The sequence below is a fragment of the Carcharodon carcharias genome, chromosome 1 (genome assembly GCF_017639515.1).
Source record: "Carcharodon carcharias isolate sCarCar2 chromosome 1, sCarCar2.pri, whole genome shotgun sequence".
NCBI lineage: Eukaryota > Metazoa > Chordata > Chondrichthyes > Lamniformes > Lamnidae > Carcharodon > Carcharodon carcharias.
This window is the reverse complement of record NC_054467.1, coordinates 9,903,802-9,923,611: the sequence shown is the minus strand read 5'-3', so window position 1 is coordinate 9,923,611 and position 19,810 is coordinate 9,903,802. Positions and strand designations below refer to the sequence as shown.

The following is a 19,810-nucleotide window of genomic DNA, read 5'->3' as shown; positions in this document are numbered from 1 at the left end:
TGGTGTAGCTACACCACAGTGCTGTTGAATCAATAGTAAGTATATGTTCCCCTTGTTTATGAATCTTCTGACTTACTTTGACCAAGATCACTGGACCTAAATGGCAGCCAACCTTTAGCAGCTGACATGATTGAAAGAGGTAGGTCACCAGATGTCAGCTTGGCTCAGCGGTTGGCTGTCAGTTCTGAGTCGGGAAGGTTCTAGATATAATCCCAATTCTACGGATGTAGTTAAGCTGACAATTCAGTGCCGTACTGAAGCAGTACTGCATTTTTGGAAGTGCTATTTTTTGGGTGAGACATGTCTACCCTCTCAGGTTGATGTGAAAGATTCTCTGGCACTGCTTGGAGACATGTAAAGTACCTGTATCCTCATCAACATATACCCCTTGACCAAGAGCACTAAAGAAACAATTGTTTATGTGACCTTACTGTGTGGAAATTGGTTGCTATTTTCCCCCAGATTACAAAAATACTTAGGTTGCGAAGGTGTCATAAAAATGTAAGTATTTATTGAAAGTATTAACAGGTTCAGATTCTTTTCTCACAAGCTAAAGGGTTAGCTAATGGTGGTTTGATAGAACAGATACAGAGAAAATACTTCCACTTGTGGAAGACTGCAAAACTAGAAGCCATAGCTATAAGATAGTCACTAATAAAGTCAGTGAAGATTTCAGGAGAATCTTCTTTACCCAGGGAGTGGTGAGAATATGGAACTCACTACCACAGGGCAGAGTAGTTGAGGTCCATAACATAGATGGATTTAGGGGAAGTTAGGTAGTTACATGGGGGAGAAAGGAATAGAAACATGTGCAGATGGGGTTAGATGAACTAGGGTAGGATCAGGCTCATGTAGAGCAGAAAGTCTGGAATAGACCAGCTGCAGTGAATGACCTGTTTTGGTGCTGTAAATTCAATGTAATTCTACATAGTTAGGAATCAGCTCCTCTGAAAACCATTGATATCTCAGTTTGTACTGAAATTGGGAAAATTTAAATGCTCTTGATTGTGTACTGGACATTCATGCTCATTAAACTCATGCCCAATGCAGTGATTCTTGATACATCTATTTAATGTGCTTTGTTGAATGGAGGATATGTTTGTGTTACAAGCCAACAACTTTTACAAAATAAGTTTGCATATTGAAGGTTTGTTCATCCCCTCATAGCTCATCCATGCAGGAAGAAATAATGATTCCTCCATTAATCCTTCCTTTTGAAGCATTCCCACAGTTCTTCCCCTTCTAAAGTCCGCTTATCTGTGTTGATTGCACTTCAGGTGAATAGCTTTCTGACATCAGTCCTGAATTTGCCTTTTTGTGGGTTAAAGTTGCTTTCCATGTCCAAGTGTGACAATTCACTGTGTTTCAGTATCATCATGTCCCAAGTGTCTCCTTTTCCAATGGGAATAGACCAAGTTTCCACAGCTTTGCGTCATCACTCAATCCGCTGACCTATGGTGCTCAGAATGGGACACAATGCTCAAGGGGGCTCAATTTAACATTAGGCAAAAGTACAAAACAGATTTCAACAGAAACCAAAGCAGGGATGGGTGTCTAACAGGTAATGAAGCCAATCGTGTATGTTCTACAAAATTACCTTCAAGGTGCAAATAGAAAACTGAAATGAATATTTTCCAGTTAACAATGATCCAGCAAGGAAAGCTTTGTAACAAGATCATGGCCTTATCTAGAATTATCTAAAATTGTTTCATTATGACGTTTTGGAAATATCTCAAGCTGTTCAATTGCTGATTACCAACATAATTGTCTAGATGTGATTCATTATTGAGTAGCCAACACAATTGTCAGAAATGTTCCATAATTTTGTGGGCAGCATAGCTATAAGTAACTACTTAATTAAGTATCCAGCAATAGGACCTAACACAAAATCTAGAACTGTTTGATTATATAGAACAATTGTACAATTATCTAGAATTATTTCATTATTGTTCTTGGCATAAATTTCTACATCTCTTCAATGAGTGAATTCCCAGATCAAATTAGCACATGCTTACGCCTGTTTCCATAACTTGTTTTTCCTGGAACAGGTCACTAGCCTGAAACCAGAGGGAATAGCTTGAGGGACACCACTCCGCATCAAGCATGACTGACCAGGAGTCTCCCCCATTCTTACTGCCTGCCATAGGCACGTTCAAAGGATTTGAAGGGAGATATGGTGAAATTTGGCCATGTTATGAACACACCTTCCTTGGCTTTCAAGCCCTGGAGTAAACATTTCCAAAATGGTACCACGCAGGTCCATTTGAAACAGCTCTTGTTTTGGTAACTGGAACACCAGTATTCTAGTTATTTCCTCCTTGTCATAGAGTTTGGCAGCTGCCATGGATTTTTGATGCTACTCGGCTTGCTCTGCATCAACACTGCTCTGCAGAGCAAGGTTATGGTGTGGCCACTGACAGATCTTGAGACTGGAGGGGAGCTGTACTGTGGTGTATCCCCTGGTCTATCAAGGAATCCAAAGTGTTGCTTCAAGATGGCAGCCAAATGTTCGAGGTGTTATGATGAGCCTAGTCAGACCTGCCTTTTGCTTCTGCTTGTAGGTGGTGAGTTTAAATTTAGTGCACTCTCTTAAAATCAAAACTTTGGCCCTGATTTTAAAAGTGGGTTAGCAGGCAAGTCAGCCAAAGTGAAAAGATGCTGGGTGTGAAGCAGCAGGACAAGTAGACAGACTCCTGGGGTACGAACCCAGGGCTCCTGGTTCAGAGATAGGGACACTACCCATTGCACCACAGGACCTCCTGTTCTTGTGTGTACCACACCATAAAATCCAGTGATGCATTTAGAATCCACAGAGAAAGATGAAGAGGTTTGATACTCTGCATGAAATTGATTTCATTAAATGCAACCATTAAATATAAAATGAAGCCAGGCAACAGCAGCTAAGGCAACATTAATAAAACTCTGCTTTGTGTTCACTATTTCTCTATTCTCTCACTGATCATATTAAGACTTGGAAATAATGGGGCTGACTGATGAAAAATGAAGTAATATTCAATTCAAAGATCTCTAAAGATCCTAGTAGCAATGCAGTAATATATGAAACAGTGTCTCTAAAGAGCACCAGTGACTTATGATGAGATTGCACTTTATAAAAAGATTTTTAGAAGGAGCTAATCCATCTTGGGTGAAAATATCTGGTTTTGCCTCATAATTGATGTAGAGATTCAAAACCTAGATAAAAACACAGAAATGGACAGGTATAGGTATATTACGAGGTTAATAATGATATTGTGTGCATACTAAAAAAGCATTACTATACGAAAGCAAAAAAATTTAAGGAAGGACAGATGGGGGAAATACCTGTTCTGCTGAAGAGTCATATGGACTTGAAACGTTAACGGTATTCCTCTCCACAGATGCTGTCAGACCTACTGAGTTTTTCCAGGTATTTTTGTTTTTGTGTGGGAGAAATACCTATTCATCCTGCTCCTTCACACCCAACACCTTTTCACCTTGGCTGACTTTCCCACCAACCGGCTTTTAAAATCAGGGCCTAAGTTTTGATTTTAAGAGAGTGCGGTAAATTTTAACACACCAACTACAAGCAGAAGCAAAAGGCAGGTCCGACTAGCCCCACTGTAACGCCTCAAGCTTTTGGCTGCCATCTTGAAGTAACACCTTGGATTCCTTGATAGACCAGGGGACACATTACAGTACAGCTCCCCTCCAGTCTCAAGATCTACCAGTGTCTACACCATAACTGTGGGAAAGTGGAGGGCTATATACCTTTAAGAGAATGTAGTTAATCGATTACGTGACAATATCGACCAATCGCTGTACAGCACGGGCTACTTTGGTAACTAAGTCTAGAGCTGGAGGTGATTGGAGAAGCACACATTGTGTTAGTGCTCTGTTCTTAGTTCCAATAAACCGCCCGTGTTTGTTAAGTAAATCGGTCTCTCTCTGCTGACATTGTTTCAAGCACCGACTCGAGCGCAGATATCAAGGGCGCAGCTCGCATTCGCGGGACACAGCGAACCCGATAACTCCAAGCATAAAAATAACCTTGCTCTGCAAAGCAGTATTGATGCAGAGCAAGCAGAGCCAGGATGATAAAGCTGTGGCAGAGTCCGTGACAAAAGAGGAAAATAACGAGAAAGCTGGTGTTCCAGTTACCAAAACAAGAGCTGTTCCAAAAGGACCTGTGTGGTGCCATTTTCGAAATGTTTACTCCACATCTGCAAAATTAACTGCCTGAAGGCACCACCTGCTGGAGTTGCATCACTGTCTAGAGCTTCTAGTGTCTGCTGCTGTGCTGGTAGTTGCAGGGTGCCTTGTTACGACAAGCACTGGCTGTGCGCCTCCATTCCCGAGAAAACAGAAAAGAACCAAATGTCAAACACATTCAAGTGAAACTTGCCTCGAAGCATACTCACTGAGATGCTATGGGAGTTCGGTATGTGAATGTCACTCAGTCGGGCCACAGTACAGAAAATAAATATTTCACTGTTGATCGTAAGCACAGATACTACTTGATTCATGGCACCACCCATTAATGTACAATGTAGTGTACAGCCTGCAGGGCAGAAATAGACCATTTGACTCAATTAGTCCTTGCCAATGCTCCCACACTTTTTATTCATTCACGAGATGTGGGCTTCGCTGGCTGGGCCAGCATTTATTGCCCATTCCTGTTTGCCCTTGAGTAGGTGGTGGTGAGCTGCATTCTTGAACCAGTGCAGTCCATGTGGTGTAGGTACACCCGCAGTGCTGTTAGGGAGGGAGTTCCAGGATTTTGACCCAGTGACAGTGAAAGAATAGTGATATATTTCCAAGTCAGGATGGTGAGTGACTTGGAGGGGAACTTTCAGGAAGTGGTGTTCCCATCTATCTGCTGCCCTTGCCCTTCTAGATGGTATCAGTCGTGTGTTTGGAAGGTGCTGTCGAAGGAGCCTTGGTGAATTCCTGCAATGCACCTTGTAGATGGTACCCCCTGCTGCTATTGTGTGTTGGTGGTGGAGGGAGTGAATGTTTGTGGATGTGGTGTAATCAAGTAGACTGCTTTGTCCTGGACAGTGTTGTGAGAGCTGCACTCATCCAAGCAAGTAGGGAGTATTCCATCACACCCTTGACTTGTGCCTTGTAGATGGTGGACAGGCTTTGGGGAGTCAGGAGATCAGTTACACGTCACACAATTCCTAGTTTCTGACCTGCTCTTGTAGCCACAGTGTTTATATCACCAGTCCAGTTCAGTTTCTGGTCAATGGTAACCCCCAAGATGTTGATAGTTGGGGATTCATTGATGATAATTCCATTGAGCATCAAGGGCTGTTGGTTGGCTTCTCTCTTGTTGGAGATAGTCAATGCCTGGCACTTATGTGGCGCAAATGTTACTTGCCACTTGTCATACAAACCTAGATATTGTCCAGGTCTTGCTGCATTTGGACATGAATGCTTCAGTATCTGAGGAGTCGCAAATGATGCTGAACATTGTACGATCATCAGTAAAGATCCCCATTTCTGACCTTATGGTGGAAGGAAGGTCATTGATGAAGCAGATGAAGATGGTTGGGCCAAGTACACTGCCCTAAGGAACTCCTGCAGTGATGTCCTGAAGCTGAGATAACTGACCTCCAACAACCACAACCATCTTCCTTTGTGCTAGGTATGACTCCAGCCAGCATAGCGTTTTACCCCGATTCCTATTGACTCGTTTTTTAGGGTTCCTTGATGCCACACTCGGTCAAATGCTGCCTTGATGCCAAGGGCAGTCACTCTCACCTCACCTCAGGAGTTCAGCTCTTTTGACCATGTTTGAACCAAGGCAGTAATGAGGTCAGGAGCTGAGTGACCCTGGCAGAACCCAAACCTGGGCGTCAGTGAACAGGTTATTGTTAAGCAAGTGCCGCTTGATAGCTCTGTTGATTACCCCTTTCATTACTTTACTGATGATCAAGGGTAGACTGAAGGGGCAGTAATTGGCCAGGTTGAACTTGTCCTGCTTTTTGTGTACAGGACATACCTGGGCAATTTTCCACATAGCGTGGTAGATGTCAGTGCTGTAGCTGTACTGGAACAGGCATCTGCTCATCCCTTTTCATTCATCTCCATCAACATATCCCTCTATTCCTTTTTCCCCCCTCATGTGCTTATCTCTTCTTCTTCAGTAATCTGCCCAAAGGCAGTTTCTTGGCAAATATTTACTGAATCATGGTGAAGTGCCATGTCTTCCTTTACTATGGATAGGGGGAGGAGGCAGGCCCTGAGTCTACCTCAGCTAGAGCAAGGATTGAACCCAATGCTGTTGACGTTACTCTGATCCACATTCCAGCCGTCTAACTAACTAAGCTAACTGGCCCCCACATGCTTAGCTAGCTGCCCCTTAAATGCATCCATTATATTTACCTCAGTCACTCCTTGTGGTAGCAAGTTCAACACTCCCTGAATTTCTCCTGAATTCCCTATTGAATTCATTAGTGGCTATCATGTATTTATGACCCCAGATTTTGTCTCCCCCCCACAAGTGGAAACATTTCTTCATATGCCCTTTCAAACTCATGCTTAATTTTAAAGACCCTTGTGTCAGATCGTGATCTTTAGTTAGTTGGACTAATGGACACTGGTTGCACGCTCATCTTTGGTGACCAAGTTGGTACCATAGACAAAGTAGATCAGCAGAAAGATCTTATGTAGAATACATTCTATTTATTTACAAAGGAACTCAGCAGTTACACTTGTGTGCTTACAACTCAAACACTGTCCCTGCATTACAGACTCTAACTCTAGACTTCTACTGATGACTGAGGTAGCCCATGCTACTCTGCTATTGGATAATAAGATCATGTGATCTTCCATTATACATTCCTCTTAAAGGTATATTACATGTCAGATTACTATATCCTTCCTCATTTACTTGGAAATACTTTTACAGCTACAATTATAATTTCTCTCAAAATGTCAAATTATTTACACACATAAGTAATTTACAAACTCAGTCTTTCTGGGGGTTTCCTTATGCGTGTAGAACATCTCAGCTCTACAGCTTCAGATGTTTTGTTAAGGAACCTCCTTTTCAGGTGTTGTCACCTACAAACCTGTTTCCGCAACTCTTGCAGGTACAGCCAAACCTTCAGACACATCAGTACTCAGCTGAGTTATTTCAACAGCAGTCGTGAACACTGGAGGAATCATTTCCTGATACTTTCTTTCTCTCCTCCTTATATGATCTATGTGTCTCCGTATGACTCGGTCTTCCACTTGCACGTGGTAAGAAAGAGATCCAGTCATTACACTTATTTCACCTGATAACCATTTGGGTCCTCCTCCAAAGTTTTTCACATATACCACCTCCCCTATGGTAAACTTTCTGTCATGACTATACCAGTCATGTCCAGTTTTTTGACTTTCCTGACTCCTTTCCACCTTCCTCCCTAAATTTGGCGCTATTAAGCTCAATCTCATTCTGAGACAGCGATTCATCAACAATTCCACAGGTGTGACACCTGTTGTCGTTTGAGGGGTGGTCCTATAATGGAAAAGAAGACAGGCTAGCTTGGTCGCCAAGGAGACTCCACTTAATTTCTTCATGCTGGTTTTGAATGTTTGAACCGCTCTCTTGGCCAGTCCATTCAAAGAAGGGTGGTATGGTGAAGTTTTTACATGAGTGATATCACTGAGGCTGATAAACCATTAAAGCTCAGCACTCATAAATGCCATGTCATAATCTGATATGACCACTTCTGGTAGTCCGAAACTGGTTGATAGTAGTTTGTCTATTGTTGCAGAAGATGTCGCTGACTTCACCTCATATACATCCATCCATTTTGAGTGATCGTCAATAATAAGGAGAAACATTATCCCCATGAAACGTCCCACATAGTCAATATATAATCACACCCATGGCCTTCCTGGCCACTCCCAAGGGTGTTACGAAGCTGTTGGAGGTAACTTATGCACTTGTTGACACTGTATACAACTTCTCCCTAAGCTCTCTATTTCTGCATCCATTCTAGGCACCATAGAGAGCTGCATGCTATGGCCTCCATTCGAGAAATACCTAGATGTGTGCACTATGTAGTTCAGTTAACAATGGGTTTTGTCCTTTTAGAGGAACAATCATTTGAGCTCCCCACAATAAGATACCATCCATTCTGGCTATCTCATATCTTCTGTGAAAATGCAGTTTCATTTTGTCAGATTCCTGTTCTTGTGACCAAGCGTGAAGAACTTGTTCATGTACTTTGGATAAGACAGGGTCTCGACTTGTCCAATCTCTGATCTGTCTAGTACTAGTACTTAGAATCTAAAAAGTTCAATAATAAAACAAGTTCTTGAGGAACTGGAACATCCTCATTGTTTTCTTTCAAAGACAAATGACTAAGTGCATCTAAGTGTTTGCAATCTGATTTCCAGGCCTATGGATGAAAGTATTCTCATATGCTGCCAGAATCAACACCCATCTCTGTATGCTTGCTGAAGCTATGGGTGGTATAGCCTTGTCCCTCGCTGAACAATCCTAGCAAAGGCTTGTAGTCCAAAACGATAATAAAATGATGACCATGTACATACTGGTGAAATTTCTTGACACCAAAGATAATTGATAAGCCTTCTTTTTCTATCTGTGACTGTGCCTTTTCCACTGTGTTGAGTGTTCTTGATACAAATCCAATAGGTTGTTCTGATCCATCGTCCTTTCAATGGGAGAGCACTGCACCCATTCCATAAGGTGATGCGTCATACGTCAAAACTAACTCTTTTCTTTGGTCAAAATGTACTAATAGGGTGGGTGAGTGTAACAGTTGTTTCACCTTTGTGAAAGCTTCTTTCTGTGGTGTTTGCCAAGACCAACGTTGGTTTTTCTTGAGTAGGTAATACGAGGGTGTCAGTTTTATCGACAAATTAGGCAAGAAGCGTCCATAGTAATTGATCATCTCGAAGAATAATTTGAGCTCGGAGGTGCCTCTCTAATGGCTTTCACTTCTTCTTCAACCGGGTGGAGGCCATGTGCATCTACCCTGTGACCTAGACAAACTACCTTTTTTGCTTGGAACCTGCACTTTTCTTTTGTTAACCGCACTCCCACCTGTGAAAAACATTTCAAAACTTCTTCCAAGTTTGCCAAATGCTCCTTTTCAGTGAGTCCTGCCATCAAGACATCATCTAAATAAACTACAAAGTGAGGCATCCCTGCAGTAAACTTTCCATTGTTCTCTGGAATATGGCACATGCAGATGATGCAGCAAAAGGCAAACAGGTATATTGGTATAGCCTTTGTGTGTATTACTTGTGACAAGTTCCCGGGAGGCCTTCTCTAACTCCAGTTGTCAATAAGCATGACTCATATCAAGCTTTGTGTAGGCAGTTCCACCTGCCAGCTTAGCATACAGGTCTTCAATTTTTGGTATATGGTGTCTATCCAACTTAGCCACTTTATCGACAGTCTATTTGTAGTCTCCAAAAATTCTAACATTTTGGTCAAGTTTCAGTACGGGGTCTATTGGTGCTGCCCAATCTGAGAACTGCACAGTTTATACAGCTCTCAGTTTCTCTAATCTATCCAATTTGGCATCTATGTTTTCCCGCATTGCATAAGCTGCTGGTCTTGCCTTCATAAATCTGGGGTAGGGTCTGGATGCACATATAATTTTGCTTGTAATCCCTGGATTTTCCCGAGTTCATCATGGAAAACTGAAGCGTATTCTTTGCTCTCAGTTGGAAGATCTCAGTCCAATCCAATTTAATTTCTTTCAACCAGTTTCATCCAAGGAGGCTTGCCCCTCACCTGCTACCACCATCAAGGGTAATTTTACTGATTGACTTCAGTACTGTACAGTAACCCTGCTTATGCCTTTGATTTCGATGCCTTCTCCCATGTAAATTTTCAATGTGGCATCTGTTTCTTCCAAATTTAATTTACATTCTCCGTGATTCAGTATTTAAAGGTATGCTCACCTATTACCGTAGTGGATGCTCCTGTGTTCACCTCCATTCTGATAAGCATGTCATTAATCCTTGCTGTTACATCAATAGGTTCTGCTCTTCCTACCTTTAAATTATATAATGAATAAACATCAGAATCTATTACTTCAGGCTTTTCTAGGTTATGGATCTCACGGGTTTTTGTCTTTTGATTGAAAATCTGCCTGATTCTATCCTTGCAATGTCTCATGAGGTGTCCTTTTCGATGACAGCAAAAACATTCAATTTTTAAAATTTCCATTCATTACAAGCTTGTCTGCTTCCACTGCTGTTGCCATTATTCCATGTTTTAGCTGCTGAGTCATTTCTTTTTATTTATCTGCAAGCGGTGGCTGCTTCCCGCTTTTCATCAGAGCAGTACATTTTTGCGGACTTTTTGGCTGGGGCTCTCCACCCAACATGAGGGATGGCACCATTTTGCACTCTCTGGGTGGCTTTTGAGTTCCTCACTTTATTTTCCATGAGCAGTACTATTTCTAGCGCCTTCTGAAAATCCAAATTTCTTTCAGACAGCAATCTCTTCTGAATCGCATCTTCATTTATACTGCACACCAAACGATTTCTAAGCATATCATTTACAGATGTACCAAACTCGCAATATTCTGTTAACTGTTTCAGAATTACTACATAACAAGCAACCGCCTCCACTGGGGCTCTATTTCTTGAATAAAATTTGAACCGTTTACCGTAATGACTGGTAATGACTCTTCACAAGGTTCACTAAATCATCAAAACTTTTTGAATCCAGTGCACTGGGTGCCTTCAAACTTCGAATCAATCCATAGGTCTTACTCCCACACATGGATAAGAGGATTGCTTGCCTCTTCTCCTCCCCGGTGATTTCATCTCTTGGAAAAAGAATGCGAGGCGTTCGACATAATGAGACCAATCATCCGCAGTTGGTTTGAAAGAATCAACTCTTCCAAATTGTGGCATGCTTTGAGGGAACTGCTTCGACGATTATTCAACTTACAATTATCTTGCGAGGTATGGCCCGATTTCAGTTCACTTGATTTCCTTCCTTGCTTTTCTTGCCTTTTCTCTTGTTGCCACTTTGTTGGATCCTGGCCCTTAGTTAGTAGGACCAATGAATCCAGGTCACACGCTTGTTTCGGGGTGACCGAGTTGGTACCATAGATAGAGTTGATCAGCAGACAGTTCTTATGTAGAACGCATTCTATTTAGTTACAAATGAACTCATAAGTTATACTTATGTGCTTACAACTCAAACTCTGTCTCTACATTATAGACTCTAACTCTAGACTTCTACTGACTACTGACTATAAGCTAGCCTGTGCTACTCTGCTGTTGGATATTATGATCATGTGATCTTGCATTATACATTCTTCTTAAAGGTATATTACACATCACATTACTACACCTTAACCTTTACTTTTCTCAAGAAAAGATCCCAACCTGATCAGTCTTTCCTGATACTTATAAACTCTCAGTTCTCGTATCATCTTTGTAAGTCTTTTTTGCACCTTCTCCCTTGCTTCAATATCTCTTTTGTAATACTGTACACTAGAATTGTGTACAGTACTTGAAGTACCATTCAACCAAGGACCAAGACAATAGGGAAAAATAAAATGCTTGCTCAGCAGCCCTCCTGGTAATTCACAGGAAACCATTAAAAAAATGTTGGTCCACCCAATGGCGCATAATTTACCAATTATCAACGCACTGCTTTGTTCATTATTGCTTTAGTGGGACTCTTCAAAATGGTGCTGTGGTAATCTGATGTGTAATATACCTTCAAGAAGATGTTATAATGGAAGATCACATGACCTTTTTATCCAAGAGCAGAGTGGGCTACCTTAGTAGTCAGTAGAAGCCTAGAGTTAGAGTCTGTGATGTAGAGACAGGGTTTGAGTTATAAACACATAAGTGTAGCTGCTGAGTTCCTTTGTAAGTAAATAGAATGTGTTCTACATAAGAACTGTCTACTGATCAACTCTGTCTATGGTACCAACTCAGTCATCCCGAAATAAGCATGCAGCCCAGATCCATTAGTCCAACTAAACTAGTGACCAGGATCCAATAGGTGTTCTTTCCACAACTGGTCCTTGGATAACCTCAGATTCTCTATGAAATATGACCAAAAGTTCAGATGGTCTCTCATCTCGTCTTACTGCATGTTTTCTTAAGCATTCCAACTTCCTATCTTGATGCAGTTCAATCTCTGCTGAATTATTTTCTGCATGTCATTAAATTTCATATTCTGGGTTTTGACATTGTAATAGATTTGTGTAAGGAACACGCTGTTAGTTTTGATGTTTTCTTTGCGATAATTCTGTATGTTTGTGCTATTGTCTACCCTATAGTCAGACCAATACTAGTTACTGTAGCTCTGTTGACATAGCTACTTGCCCCCAACTGCTCCCAGTCAAAATGCTTCAGGCACCAGGCAGTTTAAGCTTAAGCTATCCTGTTTGCACTGTAATGCATAGCAGAGTGATTGGCAAAGCAAAGCCACAGTACAATTACGTCTGCAGCTGCACATAGCTCTTCAAACGTACCTAAGACCACCTCGATTGTAAATTAATTCAGCTCTGAAAGCTAGAAATCGAGGCAGCATTTCCTTTCATTCTCATGATTGCTGGGATAACTGGCATTTAGATTAATATAGAGAAATTTCCCAAGGTAACTCGTGAAGGGGGGTCGGGAGGAATATATTTGGGAATTGTCTCTCCCAAACCATGGAAAGATTAGGAAGAGTGACCGGAGGCTTGGTTGAAAACATGGATTTTGAGAAGCTTTTCAAAAAGTGGTCAAGGAACAGGGAGGGGCAGGGGCTTCAGATTAGAATTCCGATTAGAGTAGGTTTGGGGCAGCTTATATCGCTGCCAGTGGGACAACGAGAGAGGGGATCAGCAAAAGGCCAAAATCAGAGAGCTGAAGAAGAGATGAAATGACATAAGGGTTTAAAGAGGCTGTAGAGATAGAGTGCAATGTAGGTGTGTGCGCGCGAGAGTGTGTGTGTGTGTGTGTGTGTGTGTGTGTGTGTGTGTGTGTGTGTGTGAAATAGAGTGAAAAAGTTGTAACACAGGGAAACAGGATGGTCAGTTTTGCACACAGTAAGGTCCCACAAACCGTAATAAGGTAAATAACGGGATAATCTTTTTGATGAAGCTGGTTGAGGGGTAAATATTGACCATGGGAAAACAACCCTTTGTTCTTCCTTGAATAGAACCGTGGGTTTTACATCAGACAGGGACTATGTTCTTCACAATGCCTTTGTAAAGGGAGGTGTGACCACAGTCCCAGGAGCCTGGACAATGCAGAAGAAGCATGGAGATTGCTTATGAAATGTGAAGGAGAGATCGAGGAGGGCAAGGAGGGATAATGTGCCTTGGTCACAGAGGACCATACCCTTCCTGACTGCAAGGGCAGCCTTTGTGCAGCAGGGAGGATGGAAGCAGGATTGGAGGGACATGAACAGCAAATTTTGGGGGCGTGTGAGGCCGGATTTTCCATCCGCAAATATTGGGTCGGCAATGCAATGTCATCATGCCATTCTCCAAAATTGTGGAAGGAGGGTAGGCACGGGAATTGGCAACCTGCCCGCCATTTTGAAATGACTAATTGACATGCTATTGAGCTTGTTAAGGCCCGATCATCTGAAATTTTCCGTTACCCACAGGATTTTTCAGGCACCGGCCATGAAAAGGTTTGGGACTGTTTTCTGGCAGCTATGGTGAGATGGCAAATGGGTAAAGGTAAAGGCCAGCCACTGGGACCATGACTGAATGTAACAGTAGATTCTGCTGGGGAAGGAGGCAGCATCGGCATGTTTTATTTTTTTAAAAAAAACTCATTTTTGAGCTTTCTTGAGTATTAATTAAAAAAAAAACAACGAAGGTCAGGATTTTCCACATCTCCCCAACCCCCCACCCCACCACCCCACCACCACGCTGGGTTCCCCCGTGGTGGATGCGGCAAGACATTCAAACCCCCTTTAACTCCGGCAGGACCGGAAGATCCCACCGGCGGGAGGGGCCAGAAAATCCCTCCCAAAGAAACATTCAGGGAGCGGGGTCCTTTCAACTTGTAGTCCGTGACCGACTTCCTGTTCGCGGCATTACTCCTCTGCCGCAAGACGTCACACAGCCGACTGTCCCGATTGGGCACGGAGCCGCCTTTGCACCTTTGATTGGCCTCCTTTCCACCAAGCTGCCCGCCACTAATCGACCATCCAACGCGGGATTGGACGAGCCGAGGCGGTGGGGGAGGGAGCGAGCAGACCACTCAGCTTCCGTTCTGCCTCCCCCCACCCTTCTGAGAAACATAATATCCAGCCCAAGGGCGCCGAGTTAAGAGGTGACAGCACGTTCAATGACCTTGGAGAGGAAAAGGAGGTTAACGTAGACACAGCCAATTGGAGAGGACACAAATGTCTAAGGTCTTTTTTTCCAGAGGGAAGATAATGATGTTATCTTTGGTAGGGAATGGGGTGGTGCCTTTACATTAGTAACATTACTGTCACTGATCATTGTTAGATGTGATAATTTTGTACCTGGAGGACACGCTGTTAGATTTTAAAACGGGTATTTATAATATTGTCAAAATATTCATTGACTTGCAGCTTATATCTGGAAAAATAAAGTGAATCTTATGTCAGATTGCTCAACAGATTTTCTATATTCTTATTGCACTTTAAAGCACTTTTAACCACAATTAAGAAGATGCTAATTCAGGAGATTTATTCTAAACAGGTCTCTGTGCAACGAGCACTCGTACAAGATTTGCAGCAAAATAATGAAACTCATTAACTATATTGTAAAACGCTGCAAAATTTGAAAGTGTCTGTTAAGGGGTTACATAACTCAACCTAAATACCTAACAGGTAATTGCTATCCTTTCACTGCCAGATATCCGTGGGATTCAGGACTTTTTGGACAAAGCTTCTCAGCAAGGGATGGACGTGGCTCTGCAGAAAGTGGAAAACAACATTAACAGGATGATCAGTACTATGTTTGCCACAATGCGTTTGGAAGAGATGAACCGCTACCGTGACACACTTCGGCGGGCAATTCTCTTCCTGAGCCCACAGACCGCCAAGGCTTTTGTTTCTCAGGTAGGCCAGCAGCAGCGTAGAGCAACATCCTGCAAGAATCACCGTCTTGGTAACCAAATTCAATTGCTATCGTGCCGTCTGGTTATATCAAAGTCATCTGCGTTTTGTGAATGAAAATCTGGGGCAGAAAATTACGCTTGGCGTGCGGCTGTGAGGGGGGGCGGGGGGGGGGGGGTGCGCACCCATCACGCCGGAGCATGAAATAAAGCGCGTTGATACTGGTCGGGTGCTCCGACATCAACGTGCACTTTCACAATAATTAGGTCGGCGGGCACGTGTCGGAGAAGGCAGTGCGCCCACCGCCAATTAAAAGGCCTATTAAGGCCATTAAGTTAACAATTGTACTGAATTTTTCACTGCCCGTTCAACCTAACGGTTGACAGGCAGGCAAAAAAGGCCAAGTGGCCTTTACATTTTTTAGGAAGCCTCATCCAAGGGCCGGATGAGGTTTCCAAAAATCAAACACAAATAAAATAAAAATGTAACACTTGAATTAAAAGCTTGTCCCTGCTCATGTGACAGAGTCACGTGAGTGGACATGTTTTATGGCAATCTCAGGGAGATTGAAGCGTTCTTTCTCACGCATGCGCGTATTGCTCCATAGGCCTGCTTGCCCTCCTCCCCCTCCCCACCGACTGCACAAGCAGCGCTCAGCGCTGCCGCTCGCGTTCCACGCCGGGCGGGCCTTAATTGGCCAGCCCACATAAAATCGCGGTGTGGAGCCGATTGCGGGCAGTGGTCAGCTTCCCAACTGCTCCTGCCAAGGGCAAGATCCTGCCCCTGGTATTTCAAGGCAGGTTAGGTATCAGAATTCTTGCTCTATATTGATTTGACTGTTCAAAATGTAAACAGTAATGTCGTAACTTTGTGTGTGTAGTCTGTTAATTGCAACAAAAGTCCAACCCTAGATGATGTTGAAGTCTTACATTCAGATATTGGTGCCCGAGAGGCAGCCATTTTGAATTTCCTCATCGGTAATTCAACTGCTCTTGGTTTTCATGTTAAATGGAACTGATAGTAAATAGTGTCAGTAACATCTAGTGGCAGAAAACAAATCTTACACTGCCTCGATTTGTTTGTCCTTTTCTTCTTTTTAAACCACGGTAAGAGCATGGGTTGATAATTGCAACAAGCAAATCCAGTACCAGTTGATAAACCACCAGGACCAGATGGGATGTAGTTAAGGATGCTTAGGGAAGTTCAGGCAAAATTGTGGAGTCACGGGCCATAATCTTCCAATCCTCCTTAGGGAAGGGGACAGTGCCAGAGGACTGGAGAATTGCAAATGTTATAACCTTGTTGAAAAAGGGAGTAAAGAGAAGCCTCCCAACTGAAAGCGAGCCCATTGATAACGGGAAACGTTTTTAGAAACAATAATCTGAGGCAAAATTAGCAGTCACTAAGTGCCGGTTAATTAAGGAAAGCCAGCATGGGATTTGTAAAAGATAAATTGTGTTTAACTAATTTGATCAAGTTTTTTGATGAGGTAACAGAAAAGGCTGATGAGGGTAACACAGTTGATGTGTTGTATATGGACTTTCAAAAAGCAATTGCTAAAGTACCAAATGACAGTCTTATCAGCAAAGTTGAAGCCCATGAAATAAGGATAGTGGCAGCATGGATACAAAGTTGGCTAAGTGACTGAAAATAGAAAAGTGAAGAGCGATTGTTTTTCGGACTGGAGGGTGGTATACAGTGGGGTTCCCCAGAGGTTAGTACTAAAATCACTGCTTTTCTTGATCTATATTAATGATCTAGACTTTGGTGAACAGAGCACAATTTAAAAATCTGCAGATGACACAAAGCTTGGAAATATGTTTATTGTGAGGAGGATAGTGATAGATTTCAAGAGGACATGTACAGGCTGTTGGATTGGCCGGACACATGGTAGATAACATTTAATGCAAAGAAATGTGAAGTATTCCATTTTGGTAGAAAGAACAAGGAGAGGCAATGGAGAATAAAAGGTACAATTCTAAAGGGGGTGCAGAAATAGAGAGACCAGGGGGTGTATGTGTGCAAATCATTGAAGTTGGTGGATGGGTTGAGAAAGCAGTTACTAAGTCATACAGTATCCTGGGCTTCATAAGTAGAGGCATAAAGTACAAGAGCAAGGAAGTTATGATGACCCTTTGTAAAACAGTGGTTTGGCCTCAACTGGAGCCTTGTGACCTATTCCAGAGACCAGATTTTAGGAAGCATTTGAAGGTTTTAGGTAGGATGCAGAAAAGATTTACGAGATTGGTTCCAGGGATGAGATAACTTCAGCTGAGTGAATAGATTGGAGAAGTTGAGATTGTTCTCCTTACAGGAGACCGACAGGAGATTTGATCGATGTGTTTAAAACCACATGGGGTCTAGACAGAATAGATAGAGAGGAACTGTTCCCATTAGCAGAAGGGTCGAGAATTAGGGGGCACAGATTTATGGTGATTAGCAAAAGAACCAAAAGTGACGTGAGGAAAAGTATTTTTATGCGGGGAATGTTTACAACCTGGAACGCCCTCCCTGAGAATGTGGTGGAGGCAGATTCAATATGGTTTTCAAAAGCGAATTGGATAAGCACCTGAAGGGAAAAAAAATTTCCGAGCTCCAAGGGAAGGGTGGAGGATTGGGACTAGCTAAAGAAGAGTTAACAAAGTAAACGTTGGTCCTAATAAAAGAGAGTTCAAGGAATTAATAATGGAAAGCAAGGAGATGGCAAATGAATTGAACAGTTATTTTGTATTGATTTTCACTACAGAGGAAAAGAGTAACATCCCAGAATTAGCTGCGAATCAGGAAGTGGAAGGGAGGGAGGAACTCGGGAAAATTACAAACACTAAGGAAGTGGTACTGAGCAAATTGCTGGAGCTGTGGGCTGACAAATCCCCGGGTCCTGGTGGATTTTATCTTAGGGTCTTGAAAGAAGTGGCTTGTGGATAGTTGTTGCATTGGTTTTAATTTTTCAAGATTCCCTTGATTCAGGGAAGGTTCCATTAAATTGGAAAATAGCAAATGTAATTCCTTTGTTCAAAACGGGAGGGAGACAGAAAGCAGGAGACTACAGGTCAGTTAGCTTAACATCTGTCATAGGGAAAATGTTAGAAGCTATTACGAAAGATGTTATAGCAGAGCACTTAGAAAAGTTTAAGGCAATCAGGCAGAGACAACATGTTTTTTTGAAAGGGAAATCATGTTTAATAACTTATTGGAGTTCTTTGAAGGAGTCACATGTGCTGTGAATAAAGTTGAACTGGTGGACGTACTGTACTTAGATTTCGAGAAGGCATTTGATAAGGTGCCACATCAAAGGTTATTGGGGAAAATGAAAGCTCAAGGGGTAGTGGGTAATGTACTAGCATGGAAAGAAGATTGGCTAGCTAACAAGAAACATGGCTCAGCTATAAATGCGCCTTTTTCTGGCTGGTGGGATGTACAGAGTAGTGTGTCACAGGGATCAGTGCTGGGACCATATCAATGACTTGGGTGAAGGGACAGGTGGTATGGTGGCTAAATTTTCTGATGACACAAAGATAGGTAGCAAAGTAATTGGTGAAGAGGATGTAAGGAGGCTACACAATGACATAGATAGGTTAACTGAGTGGACAAAGACCTGGCAAATGGTGTATAATGTGAGCAAAGGTGAAATTATCCATTTTGGCAGGAGGAATAAAGAAGTTTATTATCTAAATGGTGAGAGATTGCAGAGCTCTGAGATTCAGAGGGATCTGGGTGTCCTGGTGCATGAATCACAAAAGGCTAATATGCAGTTACAGCAAGTAATTAGGAAAGCTAATAGAATGTTATCATTTATTACAAGGGGAATTGAATACAAAAGTAGGGAGGTTATGCTTCAGTTGTAGAGGACACAGGTGAGATCACATCTGGAGTACTGCGTGCTGTACTGATCTCCTTATTTAAGGAAAGATGTAAATGTCTTCGAAGCAGTTCAGAGAAGGTTTACCCGGCTAATAGTTTAAAAATAAGGAGTCACTCATTTACAACAGAGATTTGGAGAAAATGTTTTCTCTCAGAGCGTCGTGAGTCTTTGGAACTCTCTTCCCCAAAAGGTAGTGGAAGCAGAGTCTTTGAATATTTTTAAGGCAGAGCTAGACAGATTCCTGATTATCGGTGGTAGGCAGGAGGTTACTGTCAGATCAGCCAAGATCTTATTGAGTAGCAGAGCAGGCTTGAAGGGCCGAGTGGCCTACTCCTGCTCCTAGTTCGTACATGTGTTCGTACGTTCAGAGAGTCAGCACAGACTCGACAAATCGAATGGGCTCCTTCTGTGCTGTAATAAGTCCAAGATTCTTTGATTCTATTTTATTGGCAGATGGCTCCATTAAAAGTTAGGATTTTTTTCTGAAAGCAAAATACCACAGATGCTGGAAACCTGAAATAAAAGCAAAAAATGCTGGAAAAACTCAGCTCATCTGGCAGCATCTGTAGAGAGAGAAACAGAGTTAACGTTTTGAGTGCTTATGATTCTTCTTCAAAGCTAAAGAGAAGTAGAAATGTGATGGATTTTATACTGTTTAAGAGGGGGTGGAGCAGGTAAAGTAAGAGAGAAGTTCATGGATAGGTGGAAGCTAAGGAGAGATTGACAATGATCCCATGGACACAAGGCAATGGGAGTGTTAATAGTAGTGGTAGGGACTACAGAGGGTGATGATAGTGGTAGATATGTTAATAGCAGCACAAGGGTGAGTGGTCTATGAAAGTACAACATAGAAACATGTGATAGATGGCCCTGTGGGGGGCGCGGGGGTGGGGGTTGCTGTTGGGGGAAAAGGATTAAAACAAGAATGAATA

At 42.4% G+C, this 19,810-nt stretch overlaps 1 protein-coding gene across 1 annotated transcript in view; it reads left to right on the top strand.

Annotated features, from left to right (window-relative positions):
- grid2 (glutamate receptor, ionotropic, delta 2) overlaps positions 1-19,810 on the top strand; it is a 995,712-nt gene that overhangs the window by 674,395 nt on the left and 301,507 nt on the right. The window contains exon 4 of the mRNA XM_041192382.1: positions 14,811-15,016. Coding sequence (XP_041048316.1) covers positions 14,811-15,016 — 206 coding nt within the window. The remainder of the gene's footprint in view (positions 1-14,810; positions 15,017-19,810) is intronic.